A 26052-nucleotide genomic window follows, 5' to 3' on the forward strand; every position below is an offset into this window, starting at 1 on the left:
AAGTTGTATAAAAATAAGTTGGACTAAATGCGAAGTTATTGTATTTTATATTAGATTTAGGTTAGCTTTATGTTTAGGCTTACTTGATTTGACTCCATTGATGTTTTCAAAGTTTTTCCTTTTATTTTTAAATTGAATCATGTAACTGTATCCAATAATACTTAAATTTATATATTCAACAAAATATTACATTGCAAGACTTAATTAAGCATAGAAGAATGATTCAAACATTATATTAATGAGGTTGAATAAACAAAATTAAATATAAAAAGTTGATTCAAACATTATATTAATGAGGTTGAATAAACAAAATTAAATATAAAAAGTTGATTCAAACATTATATTAATGAGGTAGAATCGGGTATACAGGCCTTGACATGGGCGTTGACTTGCCAGCTTGAGGCTGAAATGAGTAGCTCATTTAGCTGCATATTTATTTGAGTTGGGATGTACTTGTGGATTAAAAACATCGACCCTATTATTCGCAGGTCCAATTGTTATATAGCAAAACCATTTTAATATTTCAAAAATTAAATTACACTTTTAATATTTTTTATTTATTTTAAAATAAAAATAAAGTTTAATTTTGACAAAAGATCAATAATGTGAAAATTTGTAAATGGTTAATTAAAAAACATCAAAGGTGTATATTTTTAAAAAATAATTATTATAAAAATAAAGATTTTTAATGTTGTATTAATAAATATTTTATACCCTTTTACACATAGAACAATTATTAAATTTAATTTTATATTAATAAACAGTGAAATTAGTAATTTAAAAAAAAACATAAATATCTTTTAATCTTTATAATATTAAAAAAATCACAACTATTAATATAAAAAGTATATAAGGTCCTCTAAAATTTTTGGGTACCATAACAAATATTTTAATTAAATGATATTACAAAAAAATATGATATTAACATATTTTTATTGAATTCAAAAAAATATAAGTAAAATTAAACAAGCAAAAGATTAAAAACAGTGCGGCCCAGCTAACAAACCTACCGATTTTTTGTTGGTCAATAAAAAGTGCCTATTTAATATCGGACCAATGTAGACTTCGAAAGTATAATTGGGCCTAAATAAAGTCCATACCGTGGCAAGGTTAAATCCATGAAAAGAAAAAGACCAAAAAATAAAAAAACATAAGTGCTTGCTTTATGCTCACGCAGTGGTCCCGTTGATGCAACCTGAAATTCAGAAAAGCGAAGAATTTACAAAGCAAAGCACACCGCCACTACTCTCTATCTGAGTCTCCCTGTCTTAACTCTGAACTTTGGCTTTTGTTTTCCCTCGCCAATTTTAAACCGTCCCAAAAGAAAAAGATAAATAAATTAATGCAATACGTAATAATATAATAGTTACTCCAGAAACCAAGCCATAAAAGAGAGCACAGAAACAGAGAAAGAGGAACAAAAAGCGGAAGGAAGAAAGGAAGGATGCTAAAGCTTTTCAACCGAGGCAGGGACAGCCCCGCCGCCGATGCATCACCGCCCTCTGCGGCGGCGGCAACGCCGTCATCTTCGTCAGCCCCTCCGGTCACCGGTCCTGCGAGGCCTATACGCTTCATCTACTGCGACGAGAAGGGAAAGTTCCGGATGGATCCAGAAGCCCTCGCTACTCTCCAACTCGTCAAAGAGCCTATCGGTGTCGTCTCCGTCTGTGGCCGTGCTCGCCAGGGCAAGAGCTTTATCTTGAATCAGGTGATTTTCCAGTTTGAGTCAAAATATTTTCCGTTTTTGGAGGTTAGGGTTTTGGATTGTAGTGTTGCTAATGGTACTTAGGGTTTTGACTCATGGATAGTGGTCAGTGGTAACTGTAGATTTCCGCATGTTTATGCGCAACACACTGTTTGTGACTCACGCATTAGAAGGTTTTGGTTAATTTTAGGATTCGTTCAAAAGTTTTTGCAGGTCGATTTTGAGGATAACCTAATTTGAGTGCAAAATAAGCTGTTGCAAACCTAGTTGTTGGATGGTATTAGGGAGCGTTCCGGACTAACTCTTAGACCACAGTGGGGAAGTAGCATTGTGATTTTGACTGGCTGCTTGTTTTCTTTATTCATTTACAACTAACAGAGTCTGGGTTGTTTCCTTTCGGTGCGAGTTGAAATTGGAAGAAAAATACTTTGAGACTTCATTTTACGCCATTGAATTGTTTTCTTGACTGAGAACATTTCGAACTGTAATTCTTGCTGTTGTCTCAATCTGAGATGTAGCTTTTCTACTGTCATTATTTCTTCTGATCTTGAAATGAAATAACTAAATAAGCGAGACATTTAGTTATTATTGTTTGTATTATAGATTTTCAGATTATGCTTTTTTATTACAGCTCCTAGGAAGGAGTAGTGGATTTCAAGTAGCATCAACGCATCGACCATGTACGAAAGGGCTTTGGTTGTGGAGTACACCTTTGAAGAGGACCGCTCTTGATGGAACTGAGTACAATCTCCTGCTATTAGACAGTGAAGGAATAGATGCTTATGATCAAACGGTTAGCTTTTCAGTTTTCTTGATGTTTAGATACATGCTTATTTTCTTGTGTACAATGATGTACTTAGTCAATTTCTAATCATGGCTATCTTGTCTTACACTGCAATTTTTTTACCATACAGGGAACATACAGCACCCAGATATTCTCATTGGCTGTCCTTTTGTCTAGCATGTTTATTTATAACCAGGTTGGCAAAGCTATTGAAACCTATATTTATGTTGGCATAGTTGTTTTTATGTTTTCCTTGGTTTTGACATTTCGTGATCTACTTGTGAGTCTGTTATAGAGCATGGAACTTTATTCCCCTCTTCTCCCTTCGTATCTGGATTTCTTGCTGAAATTGGAAAGCTGACACTATTTATTTTGCTCAGATGGGTGGCATAGATGAGGCTGCCCTTGATCGTCTTTCTCTTGTCACTCAAATGACAAAGCACATTCGTGTTAGAGCATCTGGAGGAAAGGCTTCTGCATCAGAGCTAGGACAGTTTTCCCCAATTTTTGTTTGGCTCTTACGGGTAGGTTGTGTACCATCACCATTGTTGGGCAAACACATATGTCATAATATTGTAGTGAATTAGTGATGGTATCGTAGCATACTTTGACTGCATACTGTACAGTCTTATTCTTCATTTCTCAATCCTCATGCTGGCAGGACTTTTATTTGGACCTAACAGAAGATAACAGAAAGATAACACCCCGTGACTATCTTGAACTTGCCTTGAGGCCTGCCCAAGGGAGTGGAAGAGATATAGGAGCTAAAAATGAGGTATCATTCTGTTTCCTAATCTAGTCATTCCAGGAAGCAATTGAGATATATCATTAGTGTTAGAATATTGGGATTCTTATCAATTAGGTTAGTATTCCTATGTGCCTGGGCTTTTATTAGTAGTTAGAGCTGGCAATAAGGATTACTTGGCCCATTTAGGCCAACCTATTGCAGGTGGCGGACTTTAGTGAGTCAGGCTAAAAGGGCCTGGATCTAATTCAGACTTGCAAAAAATAGTACCCAAAACAGGTAAAGTCTGATTTTTGAGGGTTTTTGCAGACTTAACCCACATTGGGCTTGATTGGATCGGGCTAAAAGAAGTTCAAATTTAATTCAGACTCAAAATTTAAAGTCCAAGTGCTATATTTTTTCAGGGAGTTTTGGGCCAACCTGATTGGACAGACCTGTTTTGCCTGCTCCTGTAGTATACTCGATCCTCATTGCATGACATATTCTATCTTAACAATCCCCTTTTTTAATAAAATTATTAAACAGTGAAGCTTAATAAAATTGTACTAAGTTATGAAATTTTAGATTCTTAGGTTGTTTTTGGATTAATGGAAGGAAATGGAGTGTTGGCTCAAGTATCAACTTGCAAATTTATCACTATCTGAACTAAATCTTCAAAGAATGAAATTGTTTACAAGTATGAACAACAAATTGAGTAATGAACAAATCAATTAAAGAATCACAAATAAATTTTAAGAATATTTTAATGAATGCATTTTGTCTATTCAATTTCCGCCATGGAAAAATGCTAGAAAACGCCAACACTGTGACAGTGGGGTTAAAAACTGCCACCGAATTCCACCATGGCCGCCATTTAATAACACTATTACCTTATGGATGCTTAAATTAACACATTTCTGGAAATCATCATTGGAAAAGTGAAATATAAAGATAAAAAAGTTGAAGGAATGCTAGCAACTCACTCTTTTAAACACACTTCTTATAAGTTGTCAGTTTTTTAAAGTGTCAAATCAATTTTCAAAAAGTGATCAATTTATGAGCAACTGTTTTGACTTTTGTTTTTAGCATTTCTCAAAAAATATGTATAATTGAACCCCTTTTATACTTAATTAGTTCCTTTCACTTGAAAAGGGAGCTTTTCCTTGAGTTCTTGGGTTAATCTGGAATTGTTTTGCTCCACATAAAATGTTACATGGAATATTTGATGTTTTTAAATCTTTACTGACTTCTACTAGTTTTGAGTAATTAGGATCCGTTCTGGCTGTCAGTTTAAATAATTTGCTTTAACAATTAAATCCTTAACAAAATCTGAGCACAACACTTGAAGCCGTGTAAAATTGACAACTGAATCTGGACTATTCTATTAGAGAAATGCTGTTTGTACAAAAACTTTGTATACATTGTGTTACAACTTATAGAAATAGAAAGAGAAGAAAAAAAAAGGGAGTGATAAGATTGGTTGTGTGATGGAGAGAGACAGAAAGAAATTAGTTGTAGGAATAATATAACCCATTCTTTAAGATGTTGGGTCTTGAAAGAAAATAATTTCTTCACTTTGAATCATTTAGAATATTAGTAATCTTCTGCACTTGAACCTATATTACAAATTCCCCCAATTTGGTGTTCTTCCATTTTTGGAGTGTTATCCAACCAGACTTTTTGTGCTCCTGTTGCTTTCTGCAGCTATATTATTTTTCTTGCACTTCCTCTCATCATGAGTTGTGAACTATAATTTTTTTAAAATACATTTCACAAGCTTATATAAGCACATTGGAAAGTGGCAAATGTGAACTTTATATCCTCTTGAATCATTAATTTTCTGACACTATTAATCAGTAGATTCGAGATTCCATTCGGGCTTTATTCCCAGACAGGGAATGCTTCACTCTTGTGCGACCTTTGAACAATGAAAATGATCTACAGCGACTGGACCAAATATCAGTAAGGAACTTATCAGCTGACATATTCTTTTGTAATCATTTTGTTGTCTCTTTATTGTTTTAATATTTTGTGTTAAATCTGCAGCTTGACAAATTAAGACCTGAATTTCGATCTGGTCTTGATGCTTTGACGAAGTTTGTTTTTGAGAGAACAAGGCCAAAACAAGTCGGGGCAACTATGATGACTGGCCCTGTATTGGTTGGTATAACTGAATCTTATTTGGATGCACTCAACCATGGTGCCGTACCCTCAATTTCTTCCTCCTGGCAGGTTAATATTAAATCTTCAAGATTACGTTTCGTACTTATGTGAGAGAGGAAGTAGTTTAACTTTTAACATATGATATATTACATAAAAAATTTAATTTCAGTGGCTTGCTGCAATTACATAATATACTTTTTAAGCCATTTCCTGTTTTGTATTCACTTCCCTTAAATTATGCCCCCCCAAAAAAAATAAAAAATAAAAAATGGCCTATCAAGGAAATAAAGATGATTGATGAAACTTTGATTATGGATGCTGCTTGCTCATAAATGACAATATATGGAAGTGGATATTTAATTAGCAATTGAAGGAAATTTCTTAAATGATTTCTCTATTTCTATCTCTTGGAAGTTATTTTTTAGTTTACACCTACAAGAATGTCCTTTGTTCTTCATACCAAATATATTTTTCTATTAATAAAAGAAACATGGCATTATGCATAGTTTTCTTGTAAAATAGTTTGCTAGAATGTGGCAAAAAAAATGATAATATGATAGCATTTGTTTGTGCTTCTTGACATTTTATTTTGCTCAGTATTGGTTTTATTGTTGGCTGGCAGAGTGTTGAAGAAGCTGAGTGTCGGAGGGCATATGATTCTGCTACTGAAGTTTATATGTCTTCTTTTGAGCGCTCTACTCCACCTGAGGAAGTGAGTAATCTATTCTTATTGCATGAAATAAATGATGATTATAATCCTTTTCCTTTTCTTTTCTAATTGCAATTCTTGTAGGTTGCTTTGAGGGAAGCACACGAACAAGCAGTTCAAAAGTCAATGGCTACTTTTAATGCTAGTGCTGTAGGAGTTGGTTCAGCAAGGAAGAAATATGAGGGCCTTCTTCAGAAATTCTTCAGAAAGGCATTTGAGGTATTGGCTATTTGAAATTATGAGTGGATTACTTGATAAAATTTCTCATGGTAAAATTTTGCCTTGTCATTGGTCTAGTTGTTATGCAATAAGATTTAGTGGGAAGGCTTCTGATAGTAATTTTTGGTGCTTCTTTATAGCTTCCAAGGCTTGGTATGGTTTTTCATTTCAAATAGAAGGGAATAATGTGTTGTTTTGGCTGTGCACACAATTATTAGTCTTTATTTCTGGCAGTTTTGGAGTATGGGGCCAATATTCTATCCTTGTTTCTACTAGTTTAATATATGTGATTCTATTTGCTTATATTTAGTGTTTTTTTATTTTACTTTTGGCAAACTACACGTAGTGCTTGTATTAATGTCTTATTTAATTATTAAAATGAAATTTTGGCTTCTAACAACCAAATTTGGTCATAAGTTGTGCTTATTTAAGTCAGTTTTGGTCATGTTGTATTTTGGATGAATTCAAAAAATGAATTTTTTACCAAATAGTTACCATAACAATAAATAGTTGTGGTTATTTAAGTCAGTTTTGGTCAATACATTTTATATAGGTGTAGTTATATTTTTTGTCCCTTTCATTTGATTGCCTAAGATTTCGGTCCCTCAAGTTTTTTTGAGCTAATTAAGTTCCTTTATATTTGGATATGTTAAGTGAAAAGTTGTTCTAAGATATTCTTGTTTGTTTGCATTGTCTACAATCATATATATATATATTAAAATTGAAAAAGGGATACAAAGTTATTTGTAGTAGCTGATTTAATATTTAAATGAATCATTTTTTTGGGGATAAAATGAATAGTAGTTAACTTCAAATTAATCTGTTGGCTTTTAATCATAATCTCCGAAATTTTATCACAAGAAACCTATTTCCTTTGTTAAGATTATAATCTTGGAATTATATACATTTGAATAGTAACACTAACAGCTTTCTTTCTATCAATTATATTCCAATCTTAAAAATGGCTAAAATTTTAAGAACTTTACAAGATGTAAGATTGGGGTCTGAAGAGGGTAAATTTTGAATTTTCTTATTTTGAGTGGAATTTCGTGTTTACAATTCAATTTGTGAAGATTTTGAGTAGAAACTGATAACTTTTTAAGAGTTTTAGGTAGAGAAAATTTGATGGTTTATGGGAGACCAAATTTGCTTATTCTTTATAATAAAGGGGACTTATTTTGCTTGAAAATAGTTTAGGGGACCAAATCACATATAGTCCATATTAAAGTGAACAAAAGTGTACTTAATTCTAAATATTTATGCATTGCCTTTTATTCATTTGGGTTGTGGAACAATGCTGTATTGCTGTCCATGTCGTTTTGGATGTTACTAATGTATTGGTCAACAGGATTATAGGAGGAATGCTTTCATGGAGGCAGAACTACAGTGCTCAAATGCCATACAGTCTATGGAAAAAAGGCTTAGGGCAGCTTGTAATGCTTCTGATGCTAAGATTGATAATGTTGCAAAGGTAATTGTTGGCGTTATTGTAAATATGGATTACACCTGCTGCAATAGTGCAATGTAATGTTTTCTGGCTCTTATTTACAAAGAAAGTCCCCAACCCCTTTTTCGTGTGATTGTGGTGTATCAATATTGGAGATAACTTACCTATTTAATTTCTGTAATTGCTACTTGAATGGTGGTTTGTGTGAAGAAGGGACAACATTCTTTATAATTATTTCCACTCAATTACTTCCCCCAAACCCATTCCAAAAGAAAGCAAATTCCTTTTTTCCTTACCTTGCTTTTAACTATTTATACTATTTAAAAATTACATCAAAGGATCTGTTTGAAAGAGGCATTCCAGATATGAATAGAAAACTTAATCTTGTGTTTGTTGCTGTATGAGATGATTCCTTGGTTTGAAATCTCTTTGGTAATTTATAATTAATGTTTTTCTAGTCATCAATAATGATCTGAGTGTTATAAACTTGGTTTTGTAAAACTGATTGACTAAATTTGATTTTGAAGTTAAATAAAAGTTTTGAAACTTTTATTTCAAAAGCTTGTATAAGTATAAAATTTTCAATCCTATGTGAGAAAGCTACAATTTTTAACTTATGTCAGGTGATTTTAGAAGCAAACTTGATTTGACTAATTTCTACTGAACATGTAAAAATTTGCTAAAATCATGTTTCCATGCAAACATGCATTTGGGGAGCTCAAATGCTCCCCAAATGTGCTGCTAGTGGATAGTAAATCTTGTTCGGGTGTCTCGGACAGCATTCTGTCATAAATGGGCAAGCTTTACTGAAGTTATACCACATTACAGAAATGCTAGCAACATACTTTTTACTGTATTGGTTGAAATTTATTGAAACTTATGAAATCATGAGTCCCACTCCCTATTTAAAGAGTCATAATACGATTTTGTGAGTCACAATTTTGGATAAAACAAAGTGTGTTGCCGACACTCATTTATTGTGTTAAACACGCTGGAAATAGATTTATTCAACATGATAGCAGCCAATAGCAAGCTTCCACGGCAGGGTTTGCTTCAATTGCTATTCAGTACATCAATCTATATGGCTCAGAAATGAGAATGCCATAACATATTATCATGTCAACTGCTGAACTTCTTACTTTTCCCCTTATTCATGTAACAGCCACTGAATTTCCCCTTCTGCCTATAAAGTTTATTTCTTCTACCATTATATTGATAAATAATTGATCATCATTTATCAGTCACCATGCTGTGCAGCCTTATTTATGTTGCCACTTCTCTGTCCCCATTTAGAAACAAAACAAATTACGGAAGCATCTGAAATGCAACATTTTACATAGGAAATGTCATACAATATTTGCTTTTCAGGTTGTATCTTTTTATGCTTAGCAAATTTTATGGATCTGCTAACTCTGGTTTAAGATATGATTTTTCTTCTTTCTTCATGATGATTGTTGTGTTGCATTTATCCCCAAATAATTAATTGATTCTGCTTTCCTGAAGTTAAACTAAAGAATGTTTAGCTTTCAAGTGATGTGTTCATTCATTTTGGTGGTTGTGTTTTAAATTCTCATGATGGTTGTCAATTTTAGATAATCTATCCTTCTGTGTTTGAGACTTGGAAAATGAAAAATAGGAGAGTTCGTGGTTCTCCCTTTTGCAAAATTAGAAGTGGTGGGTTTATTGAAAGGATACCCAGGTTCTATAATGTATAGTTTGATGCAGGTTCTTGATGCTCTTTTATCTGAATATGAAAAAACTATTCAAGGTCCTGGGAAGTGGCAAAAACTTGCTGTCTTCTTGCAGCAAAGGTTTGTGAAGATATTTTTTCTACATAATTATTTTATATTTTTCTGAGGGGGTTTCTTTTTTGTGACTTTTTCTAAAATAATTTTCATGTTGCTGTAAATAGTTTTGAAGGCCCTGTGCTTGACCTTATCAAGAGGCTAATAGATAAAGTTGAATCTGACAAGAGAACTCATGCTTTACAATGTCGGTTGATTGAAGATAAGATGGCCCTTCTGATGAAACGGCTGGAAGCTAGTGAAGGTGAAAAGTCCGACTACATTAAGCGATATGAGGATGCCATCAATGATAAGAAGAAACTAACTGATGAATATATGAATCGCATAACTGATCTGCAAGCTAATCGTCGCTCATTGGATGAGAGATACTCTAGTTTATCAAAAACATTGGACTGTGCCAAACAGGAATCCATGGATTGGAAAAGGAAATATGAACAAGTCTTGTCGAGGCAGAAAGCTGAAGAAGAGCAAGCTAGTTCTGAAATAGCAGCCCTCAAGTCCCGGAGTGGTGCTGCTGAAGCAAGGTTGGCAGCAGCAAGGGAACAAGCTCAGTCTGCTCAAGAGGAGGCTGAGGAGTGGAAGCGCAAGTATGATATTGCCGTTAGAGAAGCAAAATCTGCACTGGAGAAAGCAGCTATTGTGCAGGAGCGCACAAACAAGCAGACACAGTTGAGGGAAGATGCTTTAAGAGAAGAATTTTCTGGAACTTTGGCTGAAAAAGTGAGCTCTTCCTCCTGATATTCCTGGCCATTTCTTTTACAAATATCTTCCATTTAGTATTGCTATTACATAAAGATCCATAATGGTATGCATACTTGGCTTCTTATTTGTTCCTCCTTGCTAACTTTGCAGGAAGATGAAATAAAAGAGAAAACTGCAAAAATTGAACATGCTGAGAAGTGTTTAACAACCCTGAATTTAGAGTTGAAGGTGAGATTCTTGACTTCTAAGTGTTCACAGGGTGTTGTTATCAAGTGCTCTCAGTAAGACAAGATTTGTTATGCATGTGCATCATGAATTCTGTTTTATATCCTTGATACATTTGGCGTATTTCTTGTATTATTCTATGTTTTTTAAATTGTGGTCATGCATGTGGATGGAGGCCAGATGGTTTTTAAGCTACAAAATTAAGTTCTGTGGTGGGCTTTTTCACTGGAATACATGGTTCCTTGCCTTTTGGCCTTTTTGCTCTAATGATTTCTTGTCTCATGTTGACTGGGAGTTGTAGATGGTTGTTAAGACTTAAAAATTTTAAACTCAATTTTATGAAGTTCTGTGGTGGGCTTTTCCGCTGGATTTGGTTGAAACATTTTACCCACCCTTTAGCAGGCATTGTTTTAAGAATTTAATTGGATTACACTGACAATTTCAAAGTTTTTTATACTAACATATAATCATGAATTGCCGATTGCATGCAATTAAAGTTTGCTGACTTTGACATAATTACTTTAAAAGTTATATGTAGGGTAATTTCTAAATGATTGTTATTGTAAAAATCCTTATACTAACAATGTGTCAAAATTATAGTCTTGTTTTAATGTCTCAAGTTGAATAGAATTCTACAATTTTTGTGCATTTGTCTATTATATGCATGTTCAATCCTTTTGGGACTAATGCCGAGTCTGACCTTGCAGGCTGCTGAATCAAAGATTAGGAGTTATGATACTGAAATATCATCACTGAGGATTGAAATTAAAGAGTTGACTGAGAAATTGAAAGCTGAAAATGCCAAGGCCCAATCTTATGAGAGGGAAGCAATAGTATTTCAGCAGGAGAAGAATCATATAGAACAGAAGTACCAGTCTGAGTTCAAAAGATTTGAGGAGGTCCAGGAAAGGTGTAAAACTGCTGAAAAAGAAGCTGCAAGGGCTACTGAAGTGGCTGATAAAGCACGGGCTGAAGCAGGCACGGCTCAGAAGGAGAAGAGTGAGATGCAGAGACTGGCAATGGAAAGATTGGCACAAATTGAGAGGGCTGAGAGGAGAATTGAAAGTTTGGGGAGGGAGAAAGATAATCTGGAAGCTGAATTACAGAGAGTAAGGGATTCAGAGAAGGATGCACTTACCAGAGTTGTGAAACTAGAGGAAAAGGTGCAACAGAGAGAGAAGGATCTAGAAGCCCTGTTAGATAAGGATAAAACACACCGGCGAAATAGCGCTCAGATTCTTGAACAACTTTTGGAAACAGAACGTGAAGCCCATGCACAGGCAAATAACCGAGCTGAGGCTCTCTCCCTACAGTTACAATCTGCACAAGCCAAAATTGATTCTCTCCATCAAGAGCTGACTAAATTCCGACTGAATGAAACGGCATTGGACAGTAAAATGAACAGTGCTTCCCATGGTAAGCGTTTGAGGGTCGATGACATTGACAACATTGGTGACGACATGGAAATAAGCCCTAGAATCGTAAAGGCAGCCAAGAGAACTAGGAGTACATCCAGTCCTCTTAAGTACACACAACCAGAAGATGGTGGTTCCACCTTTGAGGGTGCCGAAGAAAATCATAGTCAGCAAACAAATGGGGAAGATTATAAAAAGTTTACCGTACAGAAGCTTAAGCAAGAGCTGACAAAGCATAACTATGGTGATCAGCTGCTTAGGCTGAAGAATCCCAACAAGAAAGATATCCTTGCTCTGTATGAGAAATGTGTTCTTCAGAAGTTATAGCAGATTTTGAAAAGGACTAGTGTAATCGCCCATCTGGGTTGGGTCTGAATCTCATTTATACGGTGGTTGCTGACATATAGTCTAGAAAAATTGTGTGAATTTAACTTTTTCTTGGAGTGATTTTACATATTGGGTGTGTTTGCTTGAGTTTACTAGCTGTGATTATCATACTGGCCATAGAAAAATTTGATGGCCCAATATTTATTTGTTGATTGCTTGAATCAGTTGTATTTAGTATATTTGTATAGTTTTGTATTATGTATTTATTTGCTAACTCTATTAACATTGTTCGCATATTAGATGAACTAAATTATAGGTTCAAATTTACGCTAATTAACACCCCCCCCCCCCCCTCTGCCGTATATATATTTGTTCATCATCGATTAAACCTGGGTATTTATATTATTTAATAATTTTACATAGAAGGTAAGATTAACAAATTTAATAGTTAGTTTGAAGATTTTTATAAAGTAGTTTAATTTTATATAATATTTAATTGTTAGTCATTTGATTATTTTTTAAGTTAAGGATACCAAATTGTTAGATATTTATATTAAGTTTTTTGAAGGTAAATTTTTTTATAAATTTAATTGCTAACAATTTATGACAATGTCTATTGTGCAGTCCTTTAGCTTACTGGTCGACAATGATTACGATTGCGAATGAAATGGTATACCGATTCTGTGTGAATGGATTGCCGGTTGATTGGGTTCTGGGATGCAGATTTTGAGGTTTGCAGGTGGGTTGATACGGGTTATATTAAAAATGTTCGGGAAACTCGTCTTCTCTGTTTTTGCTTTTTGCTAGTTTCACTATTGAATACTGAAACCATAACTATATCTACTGATGGCAAACTCTACGGGAGATGCCCATTTTGCCACCGTATTGGTAAGTTGAAGTCGTGGTCAATGATTATGATTTTCTGAAGGAATTATGATGCATTTAAAGAGTTAATGATTATGATTTTTTAAGGAAGTTGAGTTCAGTTCAAAAAGGTGAATTTTGATAGAAGAAACATTAGAAACAAAGTAGAATAGAGTCACAGACAATTTCAAATTTTTGCAACTATAGCCGACCAAATTTTACCAAATAGCTTGATAAAATTTACCCATCTAAAATCATTGAGTATAAAACTTGATTTTATTACTTTTTCTACGGTTAGGTTTTATCGGTTATGTGAGCGCATATTATTTCTGTTCACCTCTATTAAATATTACTTGCAATCTCTAAATTTTCTCCTTATAATTATCAAACAAACCCTATCTTTTAAATCCAATCACTTAAACAATTGTACTCTTTTTATATTGTCATATTTATCCCAATTCTCTTAACAATTAAATAGAAATAAAAATAATGACTAAAAAGAAGTGGTTAAACACTAAAAAATACAAAAAAAAAATTATTGTTTACTAAATTCACTTAAGCTACATAACAATCGCTTAAGCGATATTGTTAAGAAATTCTTCTTAAGTCATTCTTAAATTCATTTAAGTTAACATCAAACAATGATTACAATAAAAATTTTACCAATTGTCCATTAAACAATATGTTCTTTGCTTAAGCAAAAAATATAAGAAAAATCTTGTATAAACAATTTGTTTATTCTAAATTATCTCCCATAAATGTATTTGACTTTGTTGTGTTTAAAATTGTTACAAAAAAGAAGAAGACAAATATGTGTTGTTTATCAACTTATCATTAGTAGTTTGCTTAGGCAAGGATAATCTTGCTTCAATGAAATAAATGCAGCAAAAATTTTTGTTTGAAATCTTACATTTGTTTAAGCAGATTATTTTATAGGTTAAGTCACTTTAAACAACTTTTTTATAGAATAAGCCATTTTTTTTATAGACAAAACATATATTATTAAGGAGAGTTCAAGAGGAACTCAAAACCTATATACACAGAGAAAAAACTTAATACTTACTCAGGAAAATAAAAAGGAAAAATGTACTTATACAAAGTTAAGATAGATACAATTCTGTGGGTTCAAATACCAGTTAGCTAACAAAATAGCTTCTCTTTTAGTAACAAATGATATTCATTTTTAGGACCTCAGAATAATAGAATTTAAGACTTCCCTCTCATCCAAAATACCATTGAAAAACACAATTCTATTTCTATGTAACTACAAAGACCACACTATACTTACCCAAACAATTAATAAATATATTCATCCTCTTTTACTATAACCAACACCAACCCAAGAAAGCAAGTGAGTCGATAAATCTGAAGGCAAAACTAGTAAGAATCTAAGCCAACGCGCAGTAAAAAATCAAATTTGAGATAAAATTAAGCATGTTAAAAACAAATGAGTTAGAAGTTCTTCCAAACCATGACAGAAACAAAAAGTTATATCATTAATTTGAATACCACAATTAATCAGCAAACTTTTACAAGGAAGTGCAATCAACAACAATTGCCAAGTAAATAACAGACACTTAAGAGAAACCTTTTCTCTCCATAGCCTTTGCAAGACGTCTGCCGTACACTGATCTACATTATTAGGACCACCAAAAAGTTCAAATAGCCATGAATACACAAATTGCACTGAATAATAACCTGAAGAATTTGCCCTTCATACCCATTTATCTTCTTGTAGTACCTTAATTGAAACTCCATCCACAAGTTCTAACAACAGATTAAAGCTCGAGATCTCATGTTAAAAGAGTTCTCCTTGCCAACTGACATCCCAAACTCACCTAGTGCCATCATGAAAATCATTCTCCAATACACCAGATTCAACATTCCTCACTATCGCAAACAATCGCAGAAATGCCTTACACAATCTCACTCCGCCTATCCACTTATCTCTCCAAAAAAGAGTGTGCAAACCTGTACTCACACTCCTATCCAACTTCTCATCCAGCCATGAATTTTTTTGATAAATAACCACCAACAAATTACGTCACCACAAAGAATACTTGTTATGGATTGATGAACGATGAATAGAAGAAGCTAATATGCTATACCTAGCTTCTAACGCCCGCACCTACAATGAACACCTTGTCACAACTATTTACCAAGAAGCACCCAATTAAACCACTGCACATTCCTAATACCCAAGCCACCATTCTTATGCGGTTTACACACCGTTTTTCATTTTATCCAAGGAATTTTAGATCCATCCTTAACACCCTTTCATAAAAAAATTTATTAGATAGTGACAATCTCCTTTATCACCCACTCTCGCGCCTTAAAAAAGGATAACGAGTGAAATGACATAGAATTAAGAACGATATTAATCAAAGTCACCCTGTCTCCAATCGATAAATACCTATGCTTCTATGATGCCAACCTCTTTTTAAGAGCCTTTAACACACCCTTTCCTGCACTAAGCTTCCTCGGATTAACACCTAATTGTAACTCGAGATACTTTAATGGGAAACTATCAATCTTACAATGTAGGAATTCCACAGCCAAGTTTTCAAAGTCATTGCCAGTGTTAATCCCCAATACACAACTTTTATGAAAGTTAATTTTCATACCTGACATTAACTCAAAGTTACGCAATACTGCTTTCAAAATCCACAAGTTCTGAACTGAAACCTCTCCTATAATCAGTGTGTCATCCGCAAACTGTAGCAAAGGAATATTCGGTCTCCTTACCCCAATCTTCACACTAGAGAATAATCCATAAGTCACTCCTTTCCGCATAAGAACTCTTAACCCTTCCGCTGCCACAAGAAAAAGAAAAGGGACAAGAGGATCCCCTTATTTTAGGCCCCGTCTAATATGAACCTCCAATGTAGGACAACCATTAATCAAAGCTGAAAGACTACCCCCATACAAGCTTTCATCCAACTGACCCATTTTTCTGAAAATCCAAAGTTACGTAACATAAATAAAAGATATCCTCACTCTACCAAATCATAAGCCTTCTCATAATCAAGCTTTAACACAAAACACCTCTTGTTATGCCTCCGCACATAATTAACAGCCTCATTAGCCACAAACACACTATCTAACATGTTTCTTTCCGGGATAAAGGCTGATTGTTATTATGAAATTATTGAATCCAGAACCCCTTTCAACCTATTTGTCAAAAGCTTTGAAACAATCTTATAACAGCAATCTAGCAATGAGATAGGCTAAAAATCAGATATCTGTTGTGGGCAAGACACTTTTAGCATAAGTGTTACAAAGTAGGATGACAAAGACCTAGATAGTTTCCCATTTCTAAAAAATTCAATAAGCAAACCCATCACTTCTTTCTTAATCACTCCCCAAAACCTCTTAATGAACACAAAATTAAAACATTAGGTCCCGAACTTTTTTCCCTCTCACACTCTAAAATCATCCTCTCCAATTTGTCCTCCAAAAAAACATTAACAAGCCATTTATTCCGTAGAACAGAGACTCTTGGTAAATTATTAATATCAATAGTAGGTCGAAACCAACCTCTACTACTAAAATGATCCGCAAAATAAGACACCACACCTGCTTTAATCTCATCAACCTTTTCGACACATCTCTCTCCAATTTGAAGCGCATGTATATTATTTCGTCGCCTCTTCCCATTAACACACAAATGAAAGAATTTTATATTTAAATCACCCTCCTTATCCCATCTCATCCAAGATTTTTGGGCTATGAGACTCTCCTTATTCTTCCTAGTTTTCCAAATATCACTCACCAATATTTGTTGACGCTCGTTTTCCACATTGGAAAGTCTATCACAGAATTTTTATCATCAATCAAGCTCAATTCAGTTGTTAGATTAGAGATTACCTTATCATCACTTCCAAACACCTCAATATTTCATTTTTTTCAATGCAACCTCAACATTCCTCAACCTTTGGCAAGCTTTATGGGTATCTCATGGAAGGGTAATATCTCTTTTTAACGCTTCCTCTGTAACGCCTCAAATTTTGTAATATTATTTGATTATTAATATATATATATATATATATATATATATATATATATGTGTGTGTGTGTGTGTGTGTGATGTTTGGATGCATGATTTGAATAATGCAACAACGTGTAAGTGTATGACTATGTGTGCGAGAGTATGGATGAGAATATTATTTTGGATGGAGATTAAACGTGTTTGAGTTGTGTTTTGGATGGAATTGTTTGAATATATAGGCTAAGTGGGTGCTGTAGGGGCTTTCTCACTGTAGCGAGAAAGTCCTGAGAGAAGGGCGTGAAACTGTTGCGCTCTCATATGTAGTGAGAGAGCAATAGAGAGATGTGCATTTCTGGGTGTAGTCTCGTTGTAATGAGAAGGTCTCGCTATAGTGAGATTCTGTAGAAATCAAAGTGCAGTTTCTTCTGAGATTTTCTCTAGAACGAGAGCGGGTCCTTTCGCTGTAGCGAGAATGTCATGACCAGAGGGGTATTTGAGGGGTTTAGGGTTTGAAAAAAATCATTTTTCCACTTCTCCCTTTGAGCTCTTTCTATTCTCTTGATTCCTAAGCTATTCTCACTGATTAAATTGTCTCCAACACTGTTTGGGAACTAGATTGAAGGTGGTAGTCACGTTTGGGGCTTTTGGAGGTGAGTTTCAATGGTTAGGATTTCGATTTTGATCTCTTTTCTCTGTTTTCTTGATTCTCTTTGAGTTTTCATAAAATTTTTCCATGTATTTAGGACAAAATCCGTATAGAGGACGCTTTCATTGTTGATTTGTATTGTGGGTCTTCGATTTGAGATAAGGAGAGACTCTACCCTATCTTTTGTATCTTTAAATTAGTTTATATTGATATATAATGCAATGTGGTTAAGATAGAATGTAGGAAGATGTATATTGAATGAAAATAGCTTGATTGTGATTCTATTGTGATAGAAATCTCGTGTGAAATATGATATGGGTTGTGTATGATGGAATGGTTTGATAATAATTGAATTGTAATTGAACTTGTGTGATTGATATTGATTATGATGCGTAGTGGAATGTTTGGTTGCAATGTGGTTGATACCGTGAACATGTCATTTATGGATGTTGAATAAATTGAATGGTTGGAAACATGTGTGAATGACATATTAGATGTAATTGCAAATGTGAATGTGTTTGGAATGGTTGAAAACGATGAATGGTTCAGCGATACATTGAGATGTGAAAGATGGGGGCGATAGAAATACCTTGGGGAAGAGAGGGTAGTGGTGACATCAACAGTGAGCGTGGGTGCACCACAGGCCACACGCTCTCCTCTTAACTCGACCTATGATTAACACCTTTGCTAAGGGACCTGTGACCACACACGTTGTATGGTGTGAAACTGAGTAATTCCTAAGGTTGAGAGCATCAGGAATCTGTGATCATAGTGCCACAGTGAGTATGGCAAGCGTGCAGTAAGCGCACGTAGGTGTTGTGTGATAATTGTTTGTGGTACAGTGAGCGCACCTATGTGTGTGAATGAGAATGAAACGTTGAAATTATTGCTTGTGTGTGCATGATGAATGTTTTATATTATGGTGAAAATATGCCAAGTGAGTCTCTATGCTTGTGCGTGTTTGATAGTGTAGAGTACTCACCCTTACATTTATTTTTCAAGTGATCAAGACAATCAGCACCGGGTTTAGTGAAGGGATGGATGGAGCTGTTATAGGACTAGAAAGTTATTTTGGAATGTATTTAAAAATTGGTCTTGTAGCAACTTTTGATATAAATTGTAATACATCCTTATTTTTAAACATTTTATTGAACTTATGCACTGGGAACTACTTTAATAAAAAAATTTATTTCTCTCATTTTGTGAAATTTATTTATATTTGGAAATTAGATTAAGGTGTTATATCTTCCACCACCTCTATAACTCCCTTATGAGTAAGCCAACAATTGTTAAATTGAAATGGCTTTGGACCCTAGTTAACCACTTTGTGCTTAAGAATAACGGGACAATGATTAGACACATCTCTGCTCAGAACCTTAATAAAACTATCTCCCCAGTAATCAAGCCAGGAACTAGAAACAAGGACTCTATCTAACCTACTCATCATAGAAGCATCTCCTCTTATCCATGTAAATTTCTTACCCACAAGCGGAAGATCTACAAGTTCCATTTCATGAATGAAAGAATTGAAGTCATCCATTTCAGAGATACCATGGTCTGCTTGACAACCCTTCCTCTCTTTCAACTGTCTCACAACATTGAAGTCACCCAATATACACCACATAAATTTGCCAAAACCCCTTCTTGTCATGAGAAAATCATCCCATAACTTTCTCTTTTTACTTAGTCTACACAATGCATAAATATTCACCACAACACATAGGTTCCCAATAACCAATACCTGCAAGCAAACACCCAGGAATCCAATACCAGAAAGGAGAAAAGTATTTTACTTTTGGAAGTATCCCAAAGTGAAAGTATACCCCCGCTTTCGCCAACGGAGGGCAAGGCAATCCAATCAAAATCCATAGAACCCCACAGACGCACACATAAGTTACAATTACATGTCTCAAGTTTTGTTTTCTAAATCGCCAAAAACTCCAGATCTTCAAAGCAAACAATCTTATACACCTTCTTTCGCTTCACCTCGCTCCCTAGCCCTCGACAATTAAATGAGCAAATCTTTATTTAGAATCAAAGTGAACTCCATGTTCTTTTGCAATCATTCTGTCGCATACCTCCATCTCAATCAATTTCTCTCGAACCTGCTCATTCTTCCCATGTACAACCATACCAACCTTCTTGCCAATGTCTAGTAACCTTGACGCCACTACCTTATCATCACAATCTGTAGCAGCCATTTGCTCCCCCACCTCCATTGAAGAATTGGAAGGATGAGAGTTGTAGGAGCCCTCAGAAGCATTAGCCGAGATTTCATCAGCTAGCGATACCTGTCTTTTAAGTTGCGATTACATTAATGCTTCTCTATTGTGATCCTTAAGATTTTTTTGAGGGGGTTCTATGGTAACTGTGCTCTTATGTCTCTTCTCTCCTTCATTACCTCGACTACCTTTCACAGAGCGTGCCCTTCGAAGGGATTCACACACATTAAATCTCTCTTTCCTAATTTTGAATTGAAAGGGGTCAACTTATGCTGTCTCAATTGTTTCCTTACCCCTTGATTCTGGATTGTCCCAAATCAATACATCTAATCCAAACGTGTCTGATAAATTCAACTCATCTCTTGCTATTGGGACTCCCCTCTCCACATTTTCAGAAGGTTCATTCACAGCATCACAGATAACCACCGTCAGACCCAAAACATCCACACCACCAGCCCTTAAGCCCTTATCCACCACACACCCTTTTGCTGACACTAACACTTTACCCCTAAACATAGAACCCTTAGCGCTGATATCACCTTGCAGCACACTCTCTTCCTCACTAGAATAGTTATCCAACGCTTCCAACTCCATTGAACCAACCTTAGAGGAGTCATTGTTGTCCTCAGAAGAGTTATCCACGCCTTCCTCTATTGTGGCTACATCGTCACAAGCATGCGCTTCAAGTATGGCTATTGAGTAAAAACGATCATTGACTTTCACTGTAATGTTTTACTTGATAAGCTTAGCAACAGTAATACCTAATTGTATCCTCCCATAATCTAATCGTCACATTTCTGCCGTGACTTGGTCTATCTAGATAAAATCACCAAGTGAAGAAACAAACTTACAAAAGAATAATTCACCCCAAGCATGCAAATGGACCCCATAACAACGTACCTAAGTCACCTTCTGTGTAGCTACCATACTTGGGTGCCACTCCCATAGATCATAGAACCATTTCTCCTACCATAATTTGTTGAGCGATACTGTATTCTCTAAATCTACCCTCGCATCATATTCCACCAAGACCATGTCATCACCCATGGTCATGAGATTAATATCCAACATAACTTCTTGCATAAGAGCCCCTCACATATTTTTCAAATCTTATTTTCTATAAAAGCGTTCGACCATAACATCTTTATACCATGTCATCACCTATGGTTGTGAGATTATTATCCAACATACCTTCCTGCAGGAGAGCCCCTCGCATATTTTTTAAATCCTATTTTCTATGAAGGGGTCCGATCATATCACCTCTACACTCCTCAATCCGCTCCTCATTCACCTCAAACTCAAGGTGAGTTCAAGGTTTCTTCTTTTTCACCCACTTTTGTCCCATGTGAGTCTAAACTAGGTGGGGTGCTTTAAGCTTGTTCACATACGTATTCTCTAACATCTTTGTAGCCCCTGTGACAAAGGAGTGTCTCATTTCACCGCTCTCCACAGACACCTTTGTACCCACAATTTTCTCTCTTGCATGCATCGTCAAAGACAAGCGCATCCTGCCAATGACATATAAGCTTAGCCTCCAAATTCTTGGCATCCGCCACATTCACAAAACGCACAAAACTAAAACGATGTCCTAGTTTGTCATTCTTTTGAGGTATGAAAACATCAACCACTTTCCCCTATCGTTGAAACACCCGCTATAAGGCCAAGACACCAATGATAAGTGGAAAATTTGTTAAAGAAATAAGACGTGGAATTGTTAGAACTTTCTTAAGATGCCCACCAAATTTACCCCTCCCCTAGACCTTCGTTCCACCATTGAGTTCTCCAACTCCTTTATTGTGTTTCAATTTTTTTCTAGCGATTCAGACCTTAGGGTTCTGATTTTTTTTTGCAGAAGAGGCCATAGCAGCCAGCAGAGACTATAACGAATTCAATTGGCACCAATTCTTGCAATCCATTTTTGTCCCCTTCACTTGGATCTCTGATGCTCAATAAACATTCATCACCATCTTCATCGATGCGCAACCAATAGAGGGAGAAATCAAAAGCGACGTGAAAGAATTTCCTTGCAGGTTAAGCCAATTTTAATACTAAAAGAGAGAATTTAATTCTAACATTTCACTTGAGTGATTTATTCTTGGTTTAAGAAAATTTAACCATTCAACATTATGTCATTGCCTTGATTTTGCTTTAACAAAAACTTAATTTGCTTAAACAAATTAAGGGTTATAAAAAATATTGTTATGCTTCAAATTCACTTAACCAAACAATATACCGTGGAAGCTATTTTTTTTATTAATGCATTAAATTGCCCTAAAGATACTTAAGCAAGTTTGTATTGACTTAAGCGAAATCAAGATTCAAAATAACATTTTTAAAAATTCCCATCATTTATGTGAATAAGCAAATTTGTATTAACTTCAGTGAAATTAAGGTTCAAAATTACATTTTTAATAGTTCCCATCATTTATTTAAATATGTATATTTGTTGATCTTTTGTATCTTATTCTCTAAACTTGTTTATTACAATTATTCTATCATTACTTTATCAAATATTCAAAAAATCATAATTTTTTATTAAAAATATCTTTCCAGATTCTATATTTATTATCTTCATCTAAATAATTAATTCAAATTTCAAAATAAAATAGACATAAACTTATTTTAATAAACATAAGTATATACATATGTACACAAACATAAACACATTTGTTAATCACCATAAAATAATACTTGTTTAGTCATATGTAATTTAATGAATTTAATATTATATTATTTAACTAACTCATGCTATAGTCTCAAATTTCAATATAAAATTAATAATAGTATAAAAACTAAAATTTTTGCTATTATATTATTTGATTCATTCGTAATATAAGTTATCTTAATTTTTAATTTTTAGTATTTATAACAATTTGAATTTGTACTTACATTCGAATGTAAAAGTTAATATTAAGCTTAAGAATATATTTAGTAAAAAAAATTTATATTTAAAACCATATTTTAATTGTTTAAATATTTGTTGACGAACAAATTTTCATTTATTAAAGTAACTAATGCTACTAAATCTTTTTACCATTTAACTAAAAGTGTTTAAAAAATTAAAATAATTATTATAAAAGTCAATAATTATGGTTGATTGGTTAATTCGTCATTATAATTATAAAACAAAGAATATAATCATGTGGAGGGTAATAAAATTTGTTTCAATTTTTTTAATATTACTATTTTGACCTTTTAATTACTTTACCTTATTCACAGTTTCAAACAAACTCAATTCTATTTTAAATTGATTTCATTGACAATCATGCATTTAAAAAATTTTGCAAATATTTATGATTATCATAAGTTTTCTTTTTACTTAATTTGATAAGTTTCTTAGTATGACTTATTATAAAAAGTTTTATGACCAAATTTAAAGTATAATCTCTCGTATAAAATAATTTATGTAATTATAAATTAATTAAGGCGTGGTCTTAAATATATTATAAATTTATGATAAAAGCCTTAACATAAAAGAAATTTATTGAATATGCAATTAGTTAAACTATATAATCTAAATGTTATATTTTATTATACAAAATGAATTAATTAAATTTACCATAAAATGGATGATAAAAATAAATATTGAGAAAAATATAAAAAAAAATTAAATTCAAATTAAGATTAAATTTACATTTTTCATATATGTTGTATCATTTATTTTATTTTAAATTAGATTACCAAAATAACTAGTATAATATAGTTTGAAATGCCAATCTTAAATTAGAACAATATCAAATTATGTCATGACTTCTAAATAAGTTACCTTTATTTTTATTACTTTTTTACTATATTTCAATTTAAATTTGGATTCACTTTAAATTTTAATAGGCTTAAGTGTACATTTGGTATGTATTTTTTAATGTATGTGAAGTTTTAATCCTTCAAATAATAGTGCTCATATTTAATTTTTTATTTTGATTTCTTAAAACTAAAATCAAGTTCTCTATCGTACAACTTGATCCAATAATTAATAAAAATATAATACAAATATTATATTGTATTGATTTATATAAATAAGTTAAGAAAAATATACAAATTTTTAATAAAAAATAAAATAATATGCATAAATATAATATAACTCTTAATTTTATGGCAGATGACTTGATTTGATCATATGAAAAAAAGAATTAAATATGAACAATTAAAACTAACCGAACCTAAATTGTACATACTTTAATGTTTAACACTACAAGTGCAATTCAGTTGTTTAAATATTTAATTAGACTTAATAATGTGCTTGATCAAGCTTCATTATTTTCAAGTTTAATTCAAATTATAGTTAAAAAAATATATTTAATAATTTATCTAAAATTAGTAATCACTTGCATTTCTTGGATTGTTATTCCAAGCAACATTCAACAACTATTTTTCTTTGAATATTAAATTAATTCACTTCTTAAATATAACACGGTTGATACTTAAATTGATTTTATTAGAGTACAACATTTTGTTAAAACTCAAACCTTTAGTGAATTATATCTTCAAGGAAAAAAACAAAGATATGAGTAATGTTAAAAAAAAAGAACAAAACATGTTACATTTACATTAGAATATTTATTAAAAAAAAACCTTAATTTGCATGCTTTTAGAAATGATGTTAACATCATTTTTAACCAATATAACTAACCTTATGTGAATATTCTCAACAAAATTAAATACTTTTAAAGGTTTCTTCAAGAGTTTGTTTTCTACTTATTTTTAGTCTCCATCTTGCTCCTTTCTTAGTTCTTAGGATCACTATTTTTTCATCATCTGCATACACTGCCATGACACTCCTTTCTTGTGGTAAAGCTTGTGGAAACATTTCTAAAGATCTTGATTGTCCTTCCGAAGATGAAACCAATTGTTTTACTTTGTAGGCTACTTTAAGAGAATTGAATGACAAAACTAATTTTTATTAAGATATTTGTTCAATTATCAACTTAAAATATAACATGATCCTAAAAAATTAAAATTGAAACGCATTTTTGCTTAGGTCTACAGTTTTTTGGTTGAGCCGTAATTCCTTGGCTTAAGTGAAAAAATGAATATAATATAAAGAAAATTTTAACCCTAATTTTACTTAAATAATTATTTCCTTGCTTGCTTTAGCAAACATTTATTCACTTAAACGGATAGAGTTTTGCTTGAGTATAATATGTTTGACTTATGCAATTTAGTTTCACCTTAAACGATTTTATTTCAGTTAGTACATTTTTCTTTTTTAATAAAGCTTCTAAATTGACTTAAGTGAATTTTGCAAATGCCTATACAAATACAACCAATGTGTAAGAAAAATTTAAAATAATATTGAACATTCTATAAATATATAAACTGATTTTCACAATGAATTAAAATTATAAAATTGCATGTATAAGTCTTAACTGTTAATATGGAATTTGCATGAAAAATCAAATTATATTGAATATTTTATTAATATAAAAGTTACTTTCAATGATGAATTAAAACTTCATGGATGCAAGTAAAACGATATTGAACATTATATTAATTAATACAAAAGTTACTTTTTTATGATGATTTAAAACTACATGATTATATATATATATATATATATATATATATATATATATATATATATAAAATGATATTAAACGTTATATCAATGCATCCTATCAAGATTTAAAATAATAACACTGAACGTCTAAATAGTAATTTTTAAAATTTTAATGAAATATTAAATAATAAATTTATAAAAAATAGCATCATTAGGTAAAAATAAATTAATGGTTAAAAGATATCAACCATTAATTTATTTTTAATTATATCTAACGGTTATAACATGCTAACTCACTCATGCATAATTTACTAGCTAGCTCACGTTAACTTGAACCTATATTTTTAAAATATAAGTAAATATTTAAATTGTGTAATATTATATATATATATATATATATATATATATATATATATATATAATAGATTATTCAACAGATTGATTGATTAATTAATTTTGTATTATATTAAAAAGTGTAAGTGTCAATATATTCCTGTCATACCAGGTGATTTCTTAATCATTTTTCTTCTCTCTCCTATTTCTTTCCCCAACCTCAAACACAGTTAGAATCCGAAGAAATATATAACAATACATTGCTAGTAAAGCATAT

At 32.7% G+C, this 26052-nt stretch overlaps 1 protein-coding gene across 1 annotated transcript; it reads left to right on the top strand.

The window, feature by feature from the left end:
- The first annotated feature begins 1169 nt into the window (after positions 1-1169).
- On the top strand, positions 1170-12581 carry LOC113858552 (guanylate-binding protein 1-like). The gene is made up of 14 exons (XM_027491243.1): positions 1170-1708; positions 2337-2498; positions 2620-2685; positions 2870-3013; positions 3151-3264; positions 5074-5175; positions 5260-5445; positions 5999-6088; positions 6170-6304; positions 7653-7775; positions 9477-9562; positions 9664-10276; positions 10409-10486; positions 11191-12581. Exons 1-14 carry the CDS (start codon positions 1445-1447, stop codon positions 12223-12225), a joined length of 3198 nt encoding a protein of 1065 aa, XP_027347044.1. The 5' UTR covers positions 1170-1444; the 3' UTR covers positions 12226-12581.
- The last annotated feature ends 13471 nt before the right edge of the window (positions 12582-26052 follow it).

Source organism: Abrus precatorius, unplaced genomic scaffold (assembly GCF_003935025.1).
Source record: "Abrus precatorius isolate BTA unplaced genomic scaffold, Abrus_2018 Scaffold2, whole genome shotgun sequence".
In the NCBI taxonomy this organism is placed as follows: domain Eukaryota; kingdom Viridiplantae; phylum Streptophyta; class Magnoliopsida; order Fabales; family Fabaceae; genus Abrus; species Abrus precatorius.

Bases quoted from the DNA above. Each gene is read 5' to 3' on its own strand.
- LOC113858552 (XM_027491243.1), top strand. From the start codon at position 1,445: ATGCTAAAGCTTTTCAACCGAGGCAGGGACAGCCCCGCCGCCGATGCA. The intron at 3,014-3,150 runs GTAGGTTGTGTA...TCATGCTGGCAG, and splicing joins TTTTTGTTTGGCTCTTACGG to GACTTTTATTTGGACCTAAC. The intron at 10,487-11,190 runs GTGAGATTCTTG...CTGACCTTGCAG, and splicing joins CCCTGAATTTAGAGTTGAAG to GCTGCTGAATCAAAGATTAG.